The sequence below is a fragment of the Columba livia genome, chromosome 19, assembly GCF_036013475.1.
Source record: "Columba livia isolate bColLiv1 breed racing homer chromosome 19, bColLiv1.pat.W.v2, whole genome shotgun sequence".
Lineage (NCBI taxonomy): Eukaryota > Metazoa > Chordata > Aves > Columbiformes > Columbidae > Columba > Columba livia.
Window position 1 is genome coordinate 5354302 of NC_088620.1, and position 21810 is coordinate 5376111.

Below are 21810 nucleotides of genomic sequence, written 5' to 3' on the forward strand. Positions count from 1 at the left end.
GCTCAGGAGCATTGCAGAGCTGGGATTTAGCCCCCTGCCAACAAGCCTACTCCAAAAGAGCTCCTAGAAACCAGCTCTGCAAGAAGGAGAGAGAACCCATCGTTTTCTCCTCCCTGCTCAGCACCACATCCCTGACAGCAGCTTTGTGGCACAACGTAGCCCTGCAACCCGCCCCATGCGGCATCTCCATGCCATGCTGCGGCCCTAGGATGCTTCACACCAAATATTTGGCTTTGTGCATTTGAATTTCACTCTTGGCCCAGATGATTTTTGCCAGAGACTGTGCCCAGCCAAACAGAGTGGCTAAGCCAAGGGAGAAGCAGAGCACAGACAGGCACAGAGGCACACGATGTGCTCCGTGCTGTATGGCCAAAAAACAGGAGGCACGAGGAGACAACCCTCGTGCAAGGGCTCTGGTGGGGATGAACAGTTGGATGAAGCCACCTGCACCAAACCCCCGTGCCCTGCAGAGCTCAGGTGCTCTCTGCTCACTGCAGAGCCTTCAGACTCACGTTGATCCCACATACAGCAGCCATGACCCACCCAAACCACCTCCTTCCCATCTCTTGGTTTCCAGATTAACAGAGCAGGGCAGTTTGGACCCGGTGCTTTCATAACAAACCTATTTTCTTTCCCCCAGCCACCTGCAACAAAGAAAACCAGGCATACAGAGAGTCGAAGGAGATGTAGCAGCTATTTGATTTTCTATTGTACTCCTGAATAGTAAGTTAAAGCCTATTCACAGCTGATTTGGTTCTGGTTTTGGTGGTATTTGAGACCCTCAGGCTTCCCGGGGAGAGGAGCTCACCCACAGAAGAGCTGGCAGGAGCCAGACTTGCAGAGTTAGGAGCTGGGTCAGTCCTGGGAAGTGAGTCAAAAACCCCACAAAGAGGGAAAAAGAGGGATTCTTGGAACAGGAGAACCCAGACCTGCCAGCCTACACCAGGAGCCCCATGGTTAGAGAAGGGAAACAGCTTCACTCCCTGCCAGGAGCAAAGAGAAACATCAGAGTGGCATTTTGTTGAAAGAGGTTGAGCAGGAGTGTGGGAGGATGTGTTGATGCTCCCTCCCCGGAGGAAAGGGCACAGTTTTCAGTGAGAAAAAGCTGCCTTGGCTCTGTAGCTGTGCCAGGGAGGACAGGGAGCACTGGACAGGCAGTGCTGCAGCCTCCCCTGATGCCCAGAGATACGTCAGGACAGCCCTGACACCCACGTTGACCTGCAGCATCTCTGGCATCTCACCTCTGCCAGCCACCGCCTTGCAAGCACCCCGTTGCAATGGAATACACCAGTGTTCTAGGACTGCTGAGATGAACCTTGATTTTAATAAAGTGCTCAAACATCCTGGCGTCGCAGGGAGGCTCAAGAGGAGGAACATCCTTGCAGCGAGGTAGCTAAATAGCAGCAACCACATTTCCCACCCTGAGCCCTTCCTGAGGAGAGGAACAGCAGGAGGTCCCCAGCATCCCCCCGGAGTTGCCCCCAGCAAACCCTTCAGCCCCAAATTTGCCTTCAAAGGGGTGACCACTGTGGGACCCAGAAAGGAGGCCAGGAACGGAGGGAAGGAGCCGCCTTTCCTCCAGCCTGTGAGCCAAGAGGGACGCACGTGACCAGGTGTTGGCTTGGATTTCCAAGCCCTGCGACAACACCAGCTGCTCCTGCCCATCCCTCTCCCCCCAGAGAGGCCCACAGATCAGGTTTCCCAGGCTGCCACATCCAGGTGAGTCCCCACAGACCTGGCTGACGTCCCCTTCTCCGCAGCCATTCCACAGAGACGTCAGACCAGCCCTTTGGCAGGTGAGCGCTGGAGCATCCCCATGGGCTCCAGCCGACACCTCAGCGAGGGACACCAGCGAGTGTCACCTCCCGTGAGCCCAGGGGATGCAAGAGCAGGGACTCACCCCGGCAGAAACCAGATCTGGGCCGTTCCGGAACCAAAAATAACCCGCCAGCTGCCCGGGAAGAGAGTAAAGCCAAGTGTGCACAGATCATGCACATGTCAGGAGGGGAGTCATCTGCACCCATCTTCGGGGATAATGGCGGGGAGCATTGTTTTCAGTGTAATTCAATGGATAACGGCAGAGCGGCTGTGTAAAACAGTCTCCAGGTCTTTTTGGGCAGCAGACGGCTGATACCCCCAGGGCCTCATCCTCCATCTGGGGAAGAGCTGCCATGCCCAGGAGCTGCAGAGGGCCCCAGTGCAGCTGTGCCGAGGAGAAGAGACCCCACTGCATCTCTCCTCTCCTTCCCCAAGAGGCAGCAGCAGCACAAGAGCAGCTGGGAGCTCCAAGAACTTGCAAACTTATCTTGCATGGGAGGATGTTGTCCCACCCCTGGTGCTCGGAGCAGGCTGGCGAAACAGAGAAAATCCAGAGGTGCAAACCAGAAATAAGGGGGCACCTGGGTAGCCAGCTGGGGCTCGGGAGTGATGGGGCAGCAAATCCAGAGCTGCCTTTGGGTGGAATGCAGCAACCAGACCCCCAGAACAACAGCCCTTTGGGTAGACACAAGGTTACCAGGACCCACGCGTGTCCCACCAACAAAGGAGCAGAAAACAAGATGCTCACTCACCAAACCCTTTCACTACCAGCACTGGAAATGTGCAGTCCCCTCTCCAGGACATTCTGGTGTTTCACCAGTCAAAGACACTTTTCCTGGGACATGTTCCCAAGCAAGGCCATAGATTTTCTACATCAGAAAAACATGATTTTCCAAATTTCATAATTACACACTGATCACTACCAGGACTGGAACACAAGGTTAGGCTGAACTAGAGAAACAGTGGGTAACATTTCTGCATCAACACATACTTCAGAGAGTCATTTTTCCCTGATCATTCACTTTCCCTGATCTTCCACTTCTCTCAGTTCTTCCTGCCAGCGAGGCACTCACAACCTGACAAGTTTCAGGACCTGCCACATCAGAGCAGGTCAATACCTGCCCTAAAACCCAAGCAATGAGCAGAAAGACCTGGTAAAACTCACTCAGCAACCCAACTTCATCAATGTCCCAAAGGCACCGGCGTTGCTCATCTCCAAGCACTGTTACCAGAGCCCAAGGGAGGGCATTCACAGGGCACACCTCATGGAAAAAGCTCCATAAAACAGGGCTGAGCCCTCAGTGGGTACAAGCCGACCACAGAGAGCAGAGCTGACCTCAAGAGGAAGGCAGGAGCATTTCCATCCAGACCTGGGAGGGGAGCTGGCAGGGACAATACAAGGGTGCAGCGTTGGAGGATGCCAGTGCTCACATTCGCCCATGGGATCGGGGCTGGTCCTGCTCCCCCTGGACAGGAGGAGACAAGTAGGAGCTCGGTGCTCCTGGAGCCTCCATCCTCCCTGCTCCCAGCAGGAGGAGAAAGCAGCATCAAACAAATTCAACAAGTCTCGAGCTGTCAGCTTCCCAGCACCCTCGGCAGCGCTGCCTATGCCAGCACAGCACTCCTCCACCTCCTTCCCTCCTCGGCATCACTGCGTCTGCAGAGAGAAAAGAAGCAGCTTTGCTTCCCAGCCCAGGGAAGGATGTAGCTCATTCCTTCCCATTTCCCAGCCCTGACACTGCACCAGCCAGAGGGAAGCGTGTCCTCCCTGCTGCCCCCACTCATGCGACAGCAAGGGCCAGGTAGGAAACCCCAGCACAGGGCTGTCACTTCCCTGGGAAAGGTTCATCTGTGCAGTGTGGAAGAAGCTCTGGCACTTCCCAGCTCCATGCAGGTCTTCCTGCTCTTTACTGGAGCAGGGGAGACACTCACACATCTCTCACACCCAGATTCTGCTTCATCAGGAGAATCTCCATGTGGTTTTGGACCAGAATCTCTGGTTGACATCAATGAGTCTTCTGGGCAGGAGGTTTTAGAGCCTGGCACTGCTCGCTCTGCTCAACTGGCATGGGGAAAAACCTGTAACGCTGCTCTCCAATGTGGGTCCTCAAAGCACCCGCTAGGGATTAAGATGCTGCTGTCCTGACCCTCAGCATCCCAAAGGACAGAGCGCTAACTCATACACACCAAGAAGAAAGAAGCTCCACATTGGTACTCTACACCATCTAAAAGCCTTTTATTTCATTTAACTTGCTCTCCCATTTTAAGCTAGCCGCCGATACCTTGGGAAACACAAGCTAGAGAGACTTAGGATTTATTTTTGAGAGCTTAACATCCATTATGCTCTTAAAAAATTTATGCCCTTAAGCATCTCCACAGTGGCTGCTGAACACCCATTAAAAAAATTTCAACCATTGCTTAAGCCTGACAAGTCTCACCATCAAGAAACACCCAGTAAAGACCTGGCAAGATGCTCAGCTTGAGCCCTGGGCTCTTAAGACCTGACCAGAGCACAAACAGCCCTGGGAAAGACGTTACCCCCCCAAAAGAGTGAGACACCAGCAGTGAGGTTTATATCCCAGAGCAACCACCACGCGCTGACTTCGCTGCAGACGACCATGGCAGGACAGCTTGATGTGTCAGTTGGAAATGCAATTAACTTTGATGTGCAAGGGGCTAAGGGAAGAACTGAGGTTCCTATGGATGCAGTTGCTTGGCTCTTAATTCCTCTAGCAACGCTAGCCTAGCAATGTTATCCACGTTTAATTTCTACCCTTTCTAGAGCAGGAAAAGGTCCCTTGAGCCTTGGGAATGGCTGTGTGCATGGGAAAGCCATGCAGCGTGGCATTGCTGTTTGCAAACAGCTTAACCTCCTGGATCCCCAGCCCACAGCTCCTGCTGCCTCCTCTGGCAGCTGCATTTCACCCTTTGGGGCTTTGGCTCTAACAAAGAGCTCCAAGGACTCCAAGGCTCTGGGCTTGGTGTGGGTCCCAGCTGGACTGTGCCAGGAGCAATGGGCTCGGGGGACACAGAGGGGTGTTCAGGGCTCCTCCGAGGCACCTGCTGTAACACAACCATCACAACGCGTTAGGCAGCCACGAAGCTGCTGGTAGAAGGCTCCCGAATGGCAGGCAAGGGATGAAAAAGCAGAAAGGAACAAGCAACAGAGCTAGACAGGCCTGCAGGGGAGCTTTCCTGTGCTGTCCTCCACCAGACAGCTTCACCAGGTCCCCATGCAGCCCATGAGCCCTCCTAAATGCTGTATCAGGGCTCACACAGCCTCACAGGCCAGTCCCCAGGCACAGCGCGCACACGTACAGAAGCTCTTTGTGAGACAACGAGTGTCAGCATCGCAGCACTGAGGAGCACAGGGATTGAGCGACCGGACCAAGGCTGAGCTGTGCAGCTCACCACAGAACAAATGCCACCTCACCCAGCCCCCGAGCAGCCAGGCACAGCAGGAGGTGTTACACTGAGCACCCACCCTCTCCCCTGCATCCAGGAGAGGTGAATTTGTTTCCCCCCACCCGATCATCTCTGTTCACACCTCCCCACAAAGGATGCTCTGGTCACACTCCTGCAGGTTGGCCACTGACAAGCAAGGACCCCCCCAGGCTTCTCATTTCAGCATCCACGAGACAGGAGCCTGGCTGCACCTGTGGCACAGAAGCAGCATGGGCTCCCAGCACCTTGGGCACCACAGGCTCCTCGCTTAATGCAGCAGCCAGTAGCTTGCCACAGGCAGCCTCTCCCGTTCCACTGCTTCCTTCTGCACAGAAAAGGACCTGGTGCAGACTTTGCTGCAGCCCAGAAGGGACTTTCTGCAGCCCAGAAGGGACTTTCTGCAGCCCTTGATGCTCCCAAGTCACAGCTGCACAGGTTGTGATCCAGCATCCAACCACACGAGTGCCTGCATGCTGGGTCGTGGCATCACAGCCACAAGCTCTGATGGGCTCCAGCCCTTCTGTTCCCACCGTGCCACACATGCACCAGGAGCTTTCTGCACCCTGGGGAAAAGTTCATCTGCTCTGGGTAAGAATTTCACCTAGAAAACACCAAATCCAAGCAAGATTAGCAGCTCTGCCTGCTGCCAGCTGTGCTGGAAGCAGTATGGACATGAGCCTGAACTCACAGCATGGACCAGATGGAGCCCAGTTCCAAGCAGGATCAGGCATGCCCAATGCTCTTTCCAACACCTGCACCCATGAGCAAAAAAGAATAGAGTGTGGCCCCTCAGCAGCCAAGCTCCCAACCCCTGGGCTGCAAGGAGGCTGTGCTGCACCCAACAGCCCAGGAGAGAAAGGTTTGGCCAAGAGCGCCGGGTTCAGCCCTGTCACCCAAGCCCTGCCCTCGCCGTCACACTGATGGCAACCCATGGGTGAGCCGTGACATGTGACCATGGGCAGCTCAGGCAGGTCTGGGTCATCTGCCCCAGAGAATTACCCAGCCCCAGCCAGCTCAGCTGGAAGCTCCCTGCAGCGTCACAGCCCTCCCCGCCAGTTGCGATTCAGTGGTTATTCCTGCTTTTCCAGTCAGCGAGGTTCCCGTGCTGCACTCCAGCAGCCCTTTTCCAGGGCATTCGCCTTCCAGAGGGATTTCATCCCCCTCCACTGAGGCGCAGAGGGGCAGGGATGCAAGGAGAACCAGGACAGGGCAGCAGGGACAATTTGAGGCAGCCAGGTACCAGCCCATGGCCAGCCGGCTCTTCTGGGGCAGACACTTCATGGACATCCCCATCATGGTCCCAACACAGGGTCGCTCTCTCGGCTGCAGCTCCCACCCCATCCCCAAGCCAGCCCCATGGCAGGCAGGAGCTGCTGGGGGGCTGGATGCTTCACTGTCGTCTCCCTCCAGGTTTGCACAAGCTGTCTAGAGGTAGCTGCCGGCAAAGGGCCAGGCGAGCCGTGGTGCCTTTGATGTGGGTGTCTGCTGGGCACATGCCAGGGCGAGGCCAGGGTTTTGGCTGGAGGCACTGGGTGCCAGACTGAATTACGCCAGGAGAGGGGGGAAGAAATCCCCAGGTCACGGCTGTGCCACCGTGCCCACACCATCACGGCTCCACGCTTCCCTCCAGAGCTCTTTATCTGCGGGGCTCACAAGCAGGGATGTCTCCCCTGCGAGGAAACAGTCGCGGCGCTAATTTTCCATGGCATAGAGAGCAATGGATGGTTCGGCACCCACTTCCCGGCACCACCAGGCTCCTGGGCACAGAGCAGCAGGGGGAAGATGCTCTGGAGGGGATGCAGGACCAGAGGTGGTCCAGCACCGTGGCGAGGCAGGCCCAGAGCCGCCGAGCCGGGCTGCTGGTGCCCAGGTGCCGAAGGAGTTACTGAGCGCGGGAGATGTCATTAATAACGAAGACCATGCGAGTGATTTTTATCTTTAAAAAGCCCACAGCCCAGGTTGCGCAGCTCCGCTAGGGAGCTGTCTCGGGCACAGCCACTGCTCCTTTAAGGTATTTAACAACAAAGTGGGTGAACACGCTGGCTCCTCCCCGAGACTGTACATTCCCTCCGGGTCCCCCCGCCCCAGCCACTAGTGGCAGCGGGGACCCACACGCCAGGTCCTGGACTACCAGTCCCAGCATCCCCAGTACCCCTGGGGGCTTGCTCCCTGCCAGGGACCGTAAAAGTCCTCCTGCCACCGTCCACCCATCCATCAGTCCACAGTGCATCGCAAGGCCACGCTCCTCCCCGGCTGAAGGGCTCTGCTCAGAGAAAGCTGCAGTTTCCACCGCTGACAGGCAGCGATTAACCATTTCAGAGCCCTGTGTCAGCTGGCAGCACTAATTGTACATGTTTGGAAAAACTTTTAGCGACAAAAGGGACCCCTGGAATGGCTGGGAGCCCAGGCAGGTCCAACGCAATATCTTGGCATTTATTCCCCACCTAAGCTACAGCCCCAACTTTAATTCAATTTTTGCCCCAACTGTCCTCCCTCCAGACTTGGCGAGCACAGGGAAGGCGGAAGGATCTGCTGCTTTGGTTGCTGAGGATGCCAAGCATCACCGTGAGCCCTGGGAGGGTGGTCTCGCTGGAGATGGGCAATTCGTACTACAGGAGTTGCCCAAGGCCCCCCTGTGCCAGACGCTGCCTGTGCGGTAGGACAGGCTCTGCCCTGCACAGATTAGCATCTAGAAACCACAGAATGGGGTAGGTGGGAGGGAAACAGAGGCAGAGAGACATGATTAGCCCCAGATCACAGGCGCCTGGTCTCCAGACCCTCCCATCATAACGTCTTGCTGCCCAGACTCCTCCAAGAACCTGCTGGTCCCACCAGCAGCAGGGACCACAGCTGTAAATCCCACTTGGTCCCCAGCAAGTCCCATCTGCTCCACCGGGGACAGGAGGGAAAGTGATGTGCAGGTAACATCCCTCAGTCACGCTGGTGCTGGAGACAGACTTTCCAGTTCACGTAAGGACTGTGCTCCCGCACAGCCACATTTACAGCTGTAATGTGGGGTCAGATCGAGCCCAGGGATCAACCCTTGGTCACGCAGCATTAAAGACTTTGGGATATTTGACCTAGCAATTAAATAGTATCGCTATCAGGTACCACAGCACAACAAACAGCCCTGGCTGCACAGGGCATCTCATCCCTCCTGGAAGTGATGCTCTGGGGAGGCAGCAGCGAGACCCCAAAGCAAGCCCCAGGCTGATGGCTGTGCCTGCTTGCACCAGGATCCCTCATGTCCCTGGGAGGGCAAGCCCCATGTCCATCCGGGAGCTGTGACAAGCTCCCTGGGGTGGCAGGGTCCAGGGGAGCACCCAGTCCAAGGGGCAAAATGCTATTGCAGTGGAGGGAGCAGACACCAGCTTCATCCCCTCTTCCCAAAAAAGCACCTCCTAAACTTGCTGCACCCAGGTTATCTTGCAGCTTTAGCATCCCACAATTGTTTTGCAGGAAATCCATGTGTTCCAAATGCCAGGAAGAAGGAGACAAGGCACCATCAGAGACCAGGACAGTCAGACAGGCTCGCTACAGACCTGGGGAAGCACCTGTGCCAGAAGCTTTACAATGCTTACAGAAAAAATTCCGTCATGGAAGGTGTTGTCAGGCATTGGAACAGGCTGCCCAGGGAAGCGGTTGAGTCACCATCCCTGGAGGGGTTTAAAAGATGCACAGATGAGGTTCTGAGGGACACGGTTCAGAGGTGGACTTGACAGCATTAGGTTAACGGTTGGACTTAAAGGTCTTTTCCCACCAAATGAGCCAGTAGCTAAAGCATGCATGGGCTAAAAAACACTGGTGCAGGCAGAGGGGCCCGTGTCTTTCGGGTCACGTCATCAGCTGGCCAACCCAACATTTGCCTGCTCACGGCAGAACAAGCAGAGCCCATTGTGGAGAGGATCAGCATTAAGATCCTGGTAGCAATCACCTCCTCAGTTCTACTCTCCCACCATTAATCAAAGCAAGAGTCACAAAATTCTCATCCAAGGGGACCTCCCAGCAGTTTGGTAGGAGTACAGAAAGCATCCTGGCACACAGGGTGGGTTAGGCTGGGCTTTGCCAGGCTGTGGGGAGAGGCCGTGCAGCAAGGGCAGGGAAGCTTAGTGGTTGCACCCATACCCTGCACAGCAGTGCCCAGGGTACAAGAAATGTCTGAAATAAGTCAGTGAAGTTAAATAGGAACAGAGACCAGATGAAAGTACTGAGCACTTCACCCGTGCCCCATGCTGCAGTGGTGCTTGGGAAGCATTACACAGCTCCCCAGCTACAAACAAGAAGGAACAACAATTAAATGGATGATTTTTCCATATGGTTTTGTCCCTATTTTCTCCAGGGTTTTATACAGCATATTTGACCGTGGTACCAGAGCTGTGAGAAAGAGTCAACAGCTATTACAGCGAGGTGATGGCCTTACCCACAGCCCCCTCAATTGGGACAGATGGACACGCTGCTCCGAGGGCTGCTGGCCTCTGCAGCCAATGTGCCCTGTCTCCCCTTGCTCCTGCGGACCCTGTGGGTCCATGCTGCACATTCCCCCAAGTTGGGGAGCAGCTTGGGGGGCCAGGCAACATCATGCCTGCCCAGCACGGGGAAGGGATGGCAGAGGCCAGCCCTGCTCCCAGAGCTCAGCCTGAAAACCTTGTTCTGGCTTGTTTTCCCACTCGCTTTGGGTGCCTGATTTGTAATAAGTAAGCCTGAAAAGCAGGCTCCTTTTCAGACATGCCAGGCACCACAGCTCCAACTCGCAGACGCGTCTCCAGGGTGTCGAGTTCCAGGTGCACCCAAAAAAACTCGTGTTTCAGCCAATACCCAAATGCCTCCGCTTCCTTGTCTGAGAAAAGCTGGGCAATGCCCAGGCCCAGGACTCTGAGGCTCAAGGGGAAATTGCTCTATAGCAGCCAGTCTAATTGCACTGAAATTATGAGATCAAGCAGTAAATTCACGTCTGTGTTCGTTGCTCTGGGTGGCAAAGCTGCACCAGCAAGCACCTGATCTCCAATCGCTGCGACTTCACGTTTCATTGGGAAGGGAAGGAGGGGGTTAATGAAGGAGAGCATTGCCAGTTGGAAGTGCTACCTAAAAAGGGTTTCTCCTACTAGCTGAAGCAAAATGGTTTCTCTTGCCAGCTTGTTTACTCTGCAGCTGAGAGCAGCGGATCGCCAGGTTTTGCTGCTGGAGCCCGCTGCAGGATCGACGGCTGCGAAACCGGCCCTGGCACCAGGACATCGGCGAGGCTGGACCCACTGTGGTCCAGCTGCAGCGTCCCCGGCCCAGGGCCAGCCCCACAGTGCCCACTGGTACCACAACCTGGCCTTCAGAACCAGAAGCTTCTACACCAGGAAATGTGCAGCTACAGCCCTCCAGACAGCAAGTCTTGGACCCATCCTCCCTTCCTTGGGGGAAATAATGGTACTCACCATGTAATGGCCAGTTAAAAGCTGCAATTATGTTTAACTGAGATGGCTTTAGGCCAATCCTCCCCTATAGCAGTAGGGTCCTTAAGGCCCTTTCCCATGGGAAGGGCCCACAAACCCCAGCGAAGACCATGGAATAGGGATGCTGGACAAGACACAGAGATTTTTCTGGTTAAGGCAAGTACCAAACAAACCCATCCTGCCCCAGCTTGCTGCTGCAGAGCCAGAATACGGACAGGACTCGTTATCCGCTTTTAGAAAAGCGGAGTTTGCAGTCATGCCAAGACAGGTATCAGCCAGATTCCCGTCTTGGGGAGATTTTGGAGCCCACAGGCCACACTGAAGCAGTGCAGCTTTTGCAGCACACAGCCCATCCCAGCTCCAGGATTAAAGCCACCGTGTCTGCAAACAAAACACTCGCACCTGCCGGGAGAGCCAGCCGAGGAGGAGAGACAGCAGCAGGCAGCGCCAGCCTCGCCAGCCGCAGCGCGGAGCCCGGCAGTCAGCGGGAGGATCAGACCCATGTTTTATAGCCTTTATATTAATTACCCAGAGTCTAAATAAGATTAAAGTTTTAATTCCATCTTCATCTCCTAGAGGCTCCTGCTGTGCTCTTGGGTTTTCCCTGTGCCACGAAGCTTCTCAGGCAGCTACAGCAGAGGGCACTTCTCTGGCAGCCAGAGACGGCAGCATCTCCAGCATCAGGGTTGCCCCACAATGCCCAAACCACCCCGAGGATGCACCTCCATCAGCCCAGCACTGCTGCAGGCAGGGCCCTGCAAAGTCCACCTGGTTCTCCAGCTAAAACCATGACCCAAGGCCAGCGGGGCCAGGCAATGATTAAAGAGCACAGGGCCAGCACTGGGCAGTGTCCACACTGTGAGTCCGAGCCAAGGCGGGATGGACAGTGAGCAGGAGCTCAAGGTGGAGGATGTCTGCCAGGGCCATGCTTCGTGGCTGGCATCCTCCACTCTGCCCAAGCCACCCCATAGCAGCCGGCTGACGGGCAATTCGGGCTCTTAGCCTGGACCACCATGGCTGGAGTTTTACAGCTGGAGATGGGCCAGCGAGCAGCAAATGCCAGCTGAGCAAGAGAGGCAATCGCTGCCTGTGCTGGCTGGGTGGAAGATGTGGCACAGGCTGGCAGCAGCAGTACTCGCTGTCCTGGTTCCCCAATGCCCAGGAGGCTACAAAAAATACTGCAGAGCCACAGCTGGGGCTCAGTCCATGAGCACCCCATGAGGGCAGAGCCTTTGAGCTCGCACACCAAGAGTAAGGCCTGACTCAGGCCACCAAAGCACCCAAAGCTCAGCACTGGTTTGCATGATGTGCCCCAAACCCCAGCCGTGCTGTACCCTGTATTATCTGTGCTGACCAGCCCTGGGTATCACCTCCCAGCTCTGTAGCTGCAGCACAGTCACAGGCTTGGAAAAGCCAACATGCAGCCAGGAAGGGTCGCAAGGGAGGGAGACCAGAGGAGAAGAGAAAGGAGACGGTGCAATCCCCCACCTTGGATACTGCCTGTACCCACTGCCTTGAGCTACAGCCATGCTCTAGACAGGGTTGTAGTTGTTTCCCACATTATGAACAAGGAACCGAGTCAAGAGCATCCAACAAGAGCCTGGGAATGCACAGAGTATCATTGACTCCGGTTCGCATAGGTGAGAACAGCTTGTGGGGAAGGCTGCTCCACAAACAAGGCTGCACAAGCAAGGAAGACTTAGCCCATGTCGCTCAGGGGACAACGAGCTGCCCCAGCCCAGCTGTTGTCCCAAGAGCCTTTCCACAGGGAGAAAATCCTCCATGGTTCTGGGCCTGCTCCCCTTCCCCTGGGTGAAGGACATGGGTGAGCTGAGCCAGCAGAGCCCAGCCGGACAGGGAATTAAGCAAAGCCCCCAGCCCTCAGAGCACATCCCAATGGCCCCAGATTTTACACAGTGCCCCCAAAGCTGACAAGCCCAGTGACCACCTTACATGCTGTCCCTGTGGTTTGGAGGTTGGGCTGTACCAGTGGGAACAAGGGCTTTGGGGGTTTGATATCAAGTGGGGTCCCCACAACCTGCAGACGCAAGGCTGCCTGTAGTCACCACTAAGATACACACACCAACACATCCCCCAATTCAGGCACCCAACATGGGGAACCTCCACAGTCAGTGCGGAAACCCCATCCTCTCCCTTCTGCCTTTTACAGAGGTGCCATTTCAGAAGCAGGTCTGCAGCTCCCATTGCCCCAGCACCACAGTCCCTCTGGCACTTCCTGACTCATTTTTCCTTTTCCCACCAAAACACCACAGCCCTCTCCCCTGAGCCTTCCAGCTACGCACCCACCGCCAGCTCTTACCTGCTGGCCAAGGGCTGTTCCTCTGCAGTGATACCAGCTTCTCTGAGTAATGCTGCTGCCTGGGCAGATGGCTGTGTCCCGCGGTGGCCAGGTCCTTCAAGCAACAAGCACGGGGTCAGCCCTGAGCCCCTACACCCCCTAACTTCCTCCATCCCACAAGGACCTGCCCAGAACCCCCCGCATCGCATGCACCCTATGAAGGAGCACCCAGCGGGGACCCCCCTGCTGCCCTGCAGGTTCAAAACAGCTGTGTGCAACGGGGTGGGATAGGAGCCCTTAATTAGCAACAGCCCGTGCATGGTCCTACTCACACTTTAGCGGAAAAAGTGCTGTGATTGAGGTCAATTTCTGATCAGTGACATGAACGGTCCTGCTTCCCCCGTAGGGGGAAACACCCGACTCCTCTCTGCCACGCGTGGGGTGCAGGTGGGTGTTTGCAGGGTGGGAGATGGGGTGTTCCTGCCGGGGGCTGCTCGCTGTTGGGGTGCGGGAGGAACCAGCAGTGCCAGCCCCTCACAGCCCTTAATGCTGCAGGGCTGGGGCACAGCGGAGGGGACACGGCAGGGGCTGCAGAGGGGACAAGCGGCTGCGTCCAGCCGGGACGGGGCAGCCCCTCCAGCACGATCCCAGAGGCTGCCGGTACCACCATAGGTGCCGGGAACAGGCAGTGCCCCGGGGATGTCACTGTGAGAGCTGCATAGGGACCCCGGTGTCCCCGGAGAGCTGATCGGCGTGGCCCGGGCTGCGACACCGCCCACCGAGGCGGGAGCCGCCCCCCGCTCACCTGTGTGAGGGGAGCAGCGCAGGCTGGCGGCGCCCCAGCCCTGCCCGCTGCCACGGGACCGCGCTGCCCGGCACAACCCGCCATCCCCCGCCCGGCCCGGCCGAGCCCCAGCCCGGTCCCACCGCCCTCCTGGGCCGCGCCGCGCCTGGCAGCATTTGAACGGCGCGAGGAACCCGCCTCGCCCCTATTGGCCACCGCGCCCGCCCATCAAGCCGCCCGCCGCCGCCCCGTTGGCAGCTCGCGCCGGGGGGGCGGGGCGGGGCCGGCGCGGTGCTATAAAATGCGGGGGCTGGGCAGGCGGGCGCTCAGTGCCGCTGCGCGACAGGTACCGGCCGGCGGGGGCGGAGTGGGGAGTGGGTGGGGCGTGGAGGGAGCGCGAGCGAGGGGGCGGGACAGGGCAGGCGCGCGCACGCGAGAAGGGCGGGCGGGGGCGGCGCGCGGGGAGGGCGGGGGCGCGCGCGGCGCTGGTGGCGCTGGCTGCACGCGCCTGTCCCCGCACGGCTCGCGGCAGCGGCAGCAGCGGAGCCACCGGCGCGCACGGCGATGCCCGCTCTGCTCCCGCCGCTGGCCGCCCCCTGAAGACACCCCTCTCTATTTCCCCCCTTCTCCAGCGACCTCAGGTTCTTTCCCCCCCTTTTCCTCCTTTCCCCCCCCTTCTATTTCCCTCCCCCCCCTCCCCCGCCTCTTTATCCTTTTTTTTGCGACCCTCCGCACCCTTCCCGGTCGCCGTGTGGATGCGGCCCGGGGTGCCTGGCTGCGCGGGTGGCGAGAGCAGATGCTGAGGGGCCGGAGGAGGATGGAGTGCACCCTCGATGCGCAGAGTTTGATCAGTATTTCCCTGCGGAAGATCCACAGCTCCCGCACGCAACGAGGCGGCATCAAGCTCCACAAGAACCTGCTCGTCTCCTATGTGCTCCGCAACGCCCGGCAGCTCTACCTGAGCGAGCGCTACGCCGAGCTCTACCGCCGCCAGCAGCACTACCCCGACGGCGCCCCGCTCCTCGCCATGCCCGCCTGCCCGCCGCCCGCCGCCGCCCCGCCGGAGCTGGCGGTGCTCCCGCTGCCCGCCGACACGCAGGACCGCGAGGCGCGGAGCTGCGCGGTGGTGCGGGGCGGTGCGGAGCTGCTGGAGGTGCCGGTATGCGCGGCGCCCCCGGAGCTGCAGCGAGCGCCTTGCAGAGACTCGTCCCCGGGCTTCTACCGGGCTACCGGCAGTGCCGGTCCCGGCGGCGGCAGCAGCAACAGCGCGGCCCCGGGGCTGCTTTACGCCGCCGGTTGTGACTTCGGGAGCGGTGGGGCGCCGCACTGTAGCAGCCGCACCACGGTGCTGGATTTGGACACTCACGTCGTGACCACGGTGGAGAACGGGTACTTGCACCAGGACTGCTGCTCGCAGTGCCCCTGCTGCTGCCAGCCGGCACCGGGGCTCGCCTCCCCGCCGCCCACGCCGGGCACCAAGCGCAAGTATTACCCGGGGCAGGAGGAGGAAGAGGAGGGGGTGGAGGAAGGGGAGCCGGGGGGAGGCGGGGTGGCGGGCGGCCCCCCCTTCGCCCCGTGCACCAAACGCGCCCGTTTCGAGGAGTACAGCGCCGAGCACCCCCAGGACTCTTCCAACATCTCCAACTTGATCTCCATCTTCGGCTCCGGTTTCACGGGGCTGGTGAGCCGGCAGCAGGCGGACTCGGAGCAGCCCCTCAACGGGCAGCTGTGCAGCAAGCAGGCGCTGGCGAGCCTGGGAGCCTGGACTCGGGCCATCGTCGCGTTTTAGAGAGGAGCGGGGAGCAAAGAGGGGAGGGGGGGGTTGCAAAACGGGGGTGCGATCCGAGGGACAGCGGCTCCGGAGAGGGGGGACCCTGAAACAAAGGCGAGGGGGGGGTTGGGACGAGGGGAGGGGGGGTGGGGGGTGCTGAGGGGTGCGCAGGGGAGGTGGGAGGGCAGAGCCACGCTAGTGTTTTATAAATTGTACAATAAAGAAAAAAATAATTAAGATCTTGGGACTTTATTTTTGCAGAGATGAGAGAAAAAAACAACAAAAAAAAATAAGCAAACAAAACAAACAAACAAAAAAAAACAACAACAACGAAGCACCTATTTAAATAATCCTCTTTGTGTCCGCTCGGGTTCTCTTTGCCGCGGGTTTCCCGGGGCCGGTGCTTGCGGCGGGGAAGCGCCACGTGAGAGCCGGGCCCCGCCGCACCGGCCCCGGGACCCCCGGCGGGAGCGGCCCCCGCCCGTCCGGGCTGCCCCGCGGGGCCCCCCCGGCTCCGCTAGTTTTGGGGTGCAGGGAGGAGCAAAGTACCCGCTGCCGGTTCGCTTTTGTGCGTTTCTTTATATATTAAAAAGAACATTAAAAAGAGGCAGAAATGAAAACATTTCAACTTTCCTCCCAGAAGAAACGTGTGCGATGCGACTTCTTCCCACCGTTTGTGCCGGGGTAACGCTGGAGGGTTACAAGAGCTGAATTTGGGGGGGGAGGGAGGGGGTGAAGCAGGGGCCGGGGGTCCCTCCGGGCTGCTCCCCGCCGGGAAGGGGCGAACCGCCCCCGGGCAGCCCGGAGCCCCCGCCCCGGTGTGTGTTTGTGGTGCCGCAGGTAACCGTGTAACGCTACTCACGTCTCCGGTGTGCTGTGTCGGGTCTCTTACTCTTTTTCTTTTCCTTAAGTTCAACTGTTCTGGTTTCAGCCTTCCAAACCATAAAACCAGCATTGTTTGGTCTTGTGAAGAGATCTGTCTCCTGTAGAGTCTCTCGGGTTGTTTTCGTATTTTTTTTTCTAAAAAAGAAAAGAAAAACCTTTTGTTGTAAAAAGGTGGGTTTTCTGCTCGTGTCCCCCCTCCCCTTGTTTATTTTTTTTGCAGCCTGTCCACTCCCAACTTCACGGTATCAGCACTATGTGTAACTGAGGATGCTTTGCCAAACGGTCTGTTGGGGTCTTTTTTTCTTTTTCTTTTTTTTTTTTTTTTTCTCCTTTTTCTTTGTTTGTAAGCCTGTAATTTTGTGCATATGGAATTGTATATCACCGGGTAAAACTGTTCAGATTTGTTTAAATTTATAATCTTAATAAAAAGTCGATTATAAAGTTGCTGTGCCCTCGCTTTCCTTCACACCGCAGCCCGCGGAAGCCCCGCTCCTGAGCCGCCCCTTCCCCTTTGCACCGGTGAACCTTTGAGGAGGCTCCGACCCCCCCCCCGCCCCGCAAACCCCCTTTGTCCCCATCCCAACACCATCCAGCTTCACCATCTCCCCCGCGCCGCCCCCTCGGCTGGCAGGAGGCAACAAAAGCCCCCGGTGGGTCTGGAGGTGTCGCGCAAAGCGAGTCCCAGCTGGGGAAGGGGATGGGGTTGGTGTCCCCTCCCCGCTGCCCTGGGCGGGGGGAGCCGAGGGACCCCCCGGCGCTGCCTCTACCTGCGCGGCCCGGCCCCCCGGCACCTGGGCAGCGCCGCCACCTCCGCGCTCCCCGATGCGCTCGGGAAGTTTATTTTGAGTTGGAGTTAGTTCTCGCCGCGCGGGGCCGCTCGGTGGTGCGTGCGGGTTCCTCCTTTATTTATTTATTTGTTCCCCCCCTCTCCTTTTTGTGTATTCCCCCCCCACACACCTCTTTATACCAAACGAACGGACCCGCGGGCGCTCCTCGCCCCCCACCGGCCGAACCTCAGCTGGAGACTTTCTAAAAACATGTTTTAAAATCCCGTGCAAAACGCGTAGTTTCCAGCATACAGCGAAAATCCCGCAGCTGGCCCCGCTCCTCCGCCCCCACACCCCCAGGACCCCTCCGCCCAGACCAACACCCGGACAAACCCCCTCCCCAGCCCCGCGCATCACCGCGGGAGCGCAGCTTTCCCCTCTCCCGGAGAGAGAGACCCGAAAAACGGGATTGCGGAGCGAGGTAGCGGGGGGGCTCGGCGGGTGCGTTCCAGCCGCAGAGGAGCCGAAGAGCGGAGCGCTCCCCCCGCCCGGCTCCGCTCCGCGCCCGCTCCGCACCCGCGCCCGCTCCGCACCCACAGCGCCCCCTGGCGTCTGCCGCGGGAGCAGCAGCGCCCCACCGGGGCTGGGGGGCGGGGGTGGGACGGTCCGACCCCTCTAGGGGCAGAAGAAGGGACAGGGGCGACCGCGTTGCCCCCCCCTCCCAACCCCTTCGGGCAGCAGGACCCGGCTGCGGGGCTGAGCCACTCACCCGCCTCCTGCTGCTCCTCCAAATAGCCCCAGAAAGTAGATCAACATTAAAAATATACAACCTGGAACCCTCCCGTCCAGGTGCAGCAGCGCTGGCGGGAGCACTGCTGAGCACACAAGCGCTCTGTGAGCCCCAGGAGCTGGATGTTCTGACCAGGTGACACTCACCTGCAGAGCCAGGGAGAAGCCCCTGTCCCTGCTCCCTGGCCACCCCAAGGCCTCCCCCAGCTCCGTCTTGCTCCCCTGCCCCGGGATTCCTGGCTCCCCAGCATGGAGGCGGCTGCAGAGGGGAGTCCCAGCCACGGGATTTGTAGAAGTAGCACCTTCTGCATGTATATCCCTGGTTGGGAAACCACAGCCACACACGGTATTTGGGGGAAGTTTTAAACACCAGATACCTGGAGGTCAGCACACTCGGGCGCTGAAACCCCAACCATGCACCCCCTCCTGTACCGCAGCCCCTGCTCCAGGCTGGAGAGGAGCAGAGGGTGTTTTAGCCAAGCAGCCACATGCACCCACTCATCAGACTCCCAAACCGCTCCCCATCTCCCAGATCGCGGGGTTTCCAGTGCTAAAGAGACCATCACCAAGAGAATCCCGTTCCTACAGGACTTGATGCCCCAGGCACACCCATCTCTCCAAAACTCTCTTCTCCTGGGGGAGCCTAAACCTCACCCTCACGCAACAGTGGAAGTTTCTGGGGCTTCAGTCGCGGTTTCAAAGGCTGGAATCAGAAAAGACACCTCTGCATGACCAGGAACCACAAAGAGTGGGGGACACGGGGTGCGCACGCCCCGGGGACACTCATAGAAATCCCTGACACTGAGGAACGAGGAAATCCCACAGCTCCACAGAACCACTGAGACTCAGTCACTCTCAGCAGTGCAGTTATTTATCTATTTTAAACCCCCGTACATGACATTTCTCTTCTTACGAAGGCAGCAGCAGCAGTAAGCCCATCACACAGCCTCTCTCCTGAAAGCAGAGCCTGGAAACCAGAGTCTCATCTGCATATTCATAAGTACCTGATAAATTAATCATGATGGCAGAAGCATTCAGGCTAGAAGGGAGGTGACAGGGGAAGGTTGCACCCCCCCAACACAAGCCCATCCTCACTCTCGAACACACTCCTCGTCTTCCAGGCACAAAATGTTTTGATCCCTTCACAACTCGGCACTGGGTGCTCACTGGGAAGGTGCTGTGTCCTGTGCACCCCATTTGGCACCCGCCTCCTCAGCCCCCCACCCCTCCAGTCCCTACCCACAGTGGGAGATGCTGAACAGATGGGCTGGAGCAGGAGGTCCCCAAGTCTGGGGGAGCTCAGCTGTCACCCCCAGATGCCTCCAGCCCAGCTGTGAGCTCTGCTGCCACATCAGCATCCATCCCCATCCCAGCTCCGCCCCCCAGCATGGTTCAACCTGCCCCTGTGCTGCCCAACCCTGGTGTTGCTGATGGTAAAGAGTTTGACCCTAAAAATCCTTCCATATCCCTTTTCCTGTTAGTGCCCCCTCAGCAAGGGGATGGATCACCATGATTGTGTGCCCAGCAGCCCCAGAGCAGGACAAGGCACGGGGGTCCTGCGGAGGGGACAGGTGTAGTTTGGCTGGCAAAGAGCTGTGAGAGATGGGGGGAGCAAGGAGAGTTGGGGGGATCCTGCAGTGTCACAATAGAGGGAACCACGTCTGTGCACACGCCGTTCACTCTGCCAGCTGTGAGACAGCTGTGCCCTTCTCTTCACCCTGTAAAATGCTCTGGAGCCAGGTACCTGTTCCCAGGTGCTGCCCCATGGCTGGAGCTGCTCCATGTCCTGCTCCTTCTCACCCGGCCCGCAGGTCCCCTTCAGGCTGCACACGTGTGGCAGGGAGAGGAGAATTTTCCCCCTGCTCCTCCCATGCCAAATTCATGGGGACTTACCCAGCACCTGTGCCCTGTCCCCTGCTCCTGCCTCTCTGATGTGGGAAATGGGGACGGTGGCTGCGGTGCCAAGTCAGAAGCACTTCCGAAATCGGTCCTGGCCAGCGCTGCTTTATGCTCTCCCCAAACTGGGTAAAGGAAAAGTTCCATCTTTTAAGGTCGGGGCTGGACTCCAGCGACCACTTCCCAACCCCGCTCGCACTCAGCCACATGGGCAGCCTCATCTGCCTCAGGTCCCTGAATATTTCTACAGTTTCTTTTAGGGGCTTGTTTTTTTAATAAACTACCACCAAAGCGGTGCTTTCCCCCTCTTCTCCTCACCAAAATAAGGCTTTTGCATTTAAACCTGTGCAGCTGCTGGTTTTTTTTTCTCCTTTTTTCCCCAGGTTTTGCAACATGAAAGTGGATGTTGATGTGAATGGAATTTTGAAACTGGAGACAGGGAAGTTCTGCTCCGAGAGGCGACTGTTTGCTCGCAAAATTGCCTCTTTGCAAGCTCCCCGATGAAATTCTACACAGTAATTTTTTTCTCCTCCTCGCCCAGCCAGCTCCGTGCCCCGGTGAGGATGAACAAACCATCGCCACGACACGGTGAACAAACCATCACTACGACACGGTGAACAAACCATTGCCACGACACGCCGTGCCCCCTCGCCCGCCACTCGCACTGCTGTCTGCAGCGGCTGCCACACACAACCCGGAGCTGCTCAGCAGCGTTTAGAGCCGCAAATCCCAAATAGAAACCTGCTCCTCCTCCTAAACCATTTGCAAACGGGGTGCCAGGGTGTTCAGGATTCAGGATTTTCCTATGAACTCACCCCGAGCAGCCGTCCAGTGCTCAGTGTTTTAGAAACCTGCCGTTTCACTTTGGTGCTGGAGAGCAAACACTGTCCCCAAACCCGCGTGTTAAGTGACAGGTTTTGCCTTCATTAGCCCCACACTGGTGCAAGGCAGGGGGAGCTTTGCAGCAGCTTCCCGCAGGACTCGGGATGTGGGACGACCCCATGCAGGGGTAAAGCAGAACCCTGGGTCTCGTCCTACCAAAGCCTGGGACAACCCCAATGTCCCAGCTGCTCTCCTCCACCACCCATCGCCCCCCAGCAAAGACCGTGCTGCTGGTCCCCACGGCACCACAAACAGCTCTTCCCCTCCCATGTGAACCAGAAGGAAACAACATGGTTAAAAAGCCCCGAAAGCCGGGATGCAAAGACCTCAGGCTCCGCGACGCTGTGCGCTGGGCTCGGTCCTCGGGCTCAGTGACATGGAGAGATAAGGGCCCTCGGCTTGTCCCCCCAGAGCTAGTGCTGGATTAACTCAGCCTAACATTGTTTGAGAAGTATTTACACGCTGAGCTTCTTCAGCTTGGCCCTCCGGTGCCTGCTGGGTTAGGCAATGCCTCTGGTTTATACCTTGGCTCGGGATCTGTTGACTCTGGAAAAGCCCAAGGTTTTGGAGCACGTCTGTTAGAACAAGCAGCTCTGTGGTCACCCGGGCTCTTCCCCTTCTGCCCGTGGAGCACGGAGACCACACGCTCTGGTCCAGCGTGAGAAACAGAGGAGTCGATCGTCAGCCGGGGTGGGTCGGCAGTTCCCGGCGTGGTGATTCTCACAGGGCATGATCTCCATGGCCTCACCATGAATTTATCTGTCCCACGGTCCTTCAACACCAGTGGGCAGCGACTGGAGCATCCAGAGCTGGACAGTCAGGACAGGCAGGACAAAGGGCTCCAGCAAGAGCAGCACATGGAAACACCGCGAGATGGAGGAAACCTGGTCCCTCTGACCCCAATTTCAAATTTTCTGGTATCTTAGGCTGCAGTAACCACGGCCACACCACCTGTCTGGGCTGCGCAGGAACGTCGGGAACCACTGGAAGTCGTGAGATGCTCCAGCCGGGCAGCGCAACATGCGGAGAAACCA

General features: G+C 58.0%; 1 protein-coding gene across 1 annotated transcript; it reads left to right on the forward strand.

The window, feature by feature from the left end:
• Positions 1–14216: 14216 nt before the first annotated feature.
• Positions 14217–15884, forward strand: IER5L (immediate early response 5 like). Its single transcript, XM_065035841.1, has one exon. It carries the CDS (start codon positions 14583–14585, stop codon positions 15573–15575), a length of 993 nt encoding a protein of 330 aa, XP_064891913.1. The 5' UTR covers positions 14217–14582; the 3' UTR covers positions 15576–15884.
• Positions 15885–21810: the final 5926 nt, after the last annotated feature.

Coding starts and splice junctions, on each gene's coding strand:
- IER5L (XM_065035841.1), top strand. CDS start 14,583: ATGCTGAGGGGCCGGAGGAGGATGGAGTGCACCCTCGATGCGCAGAGT.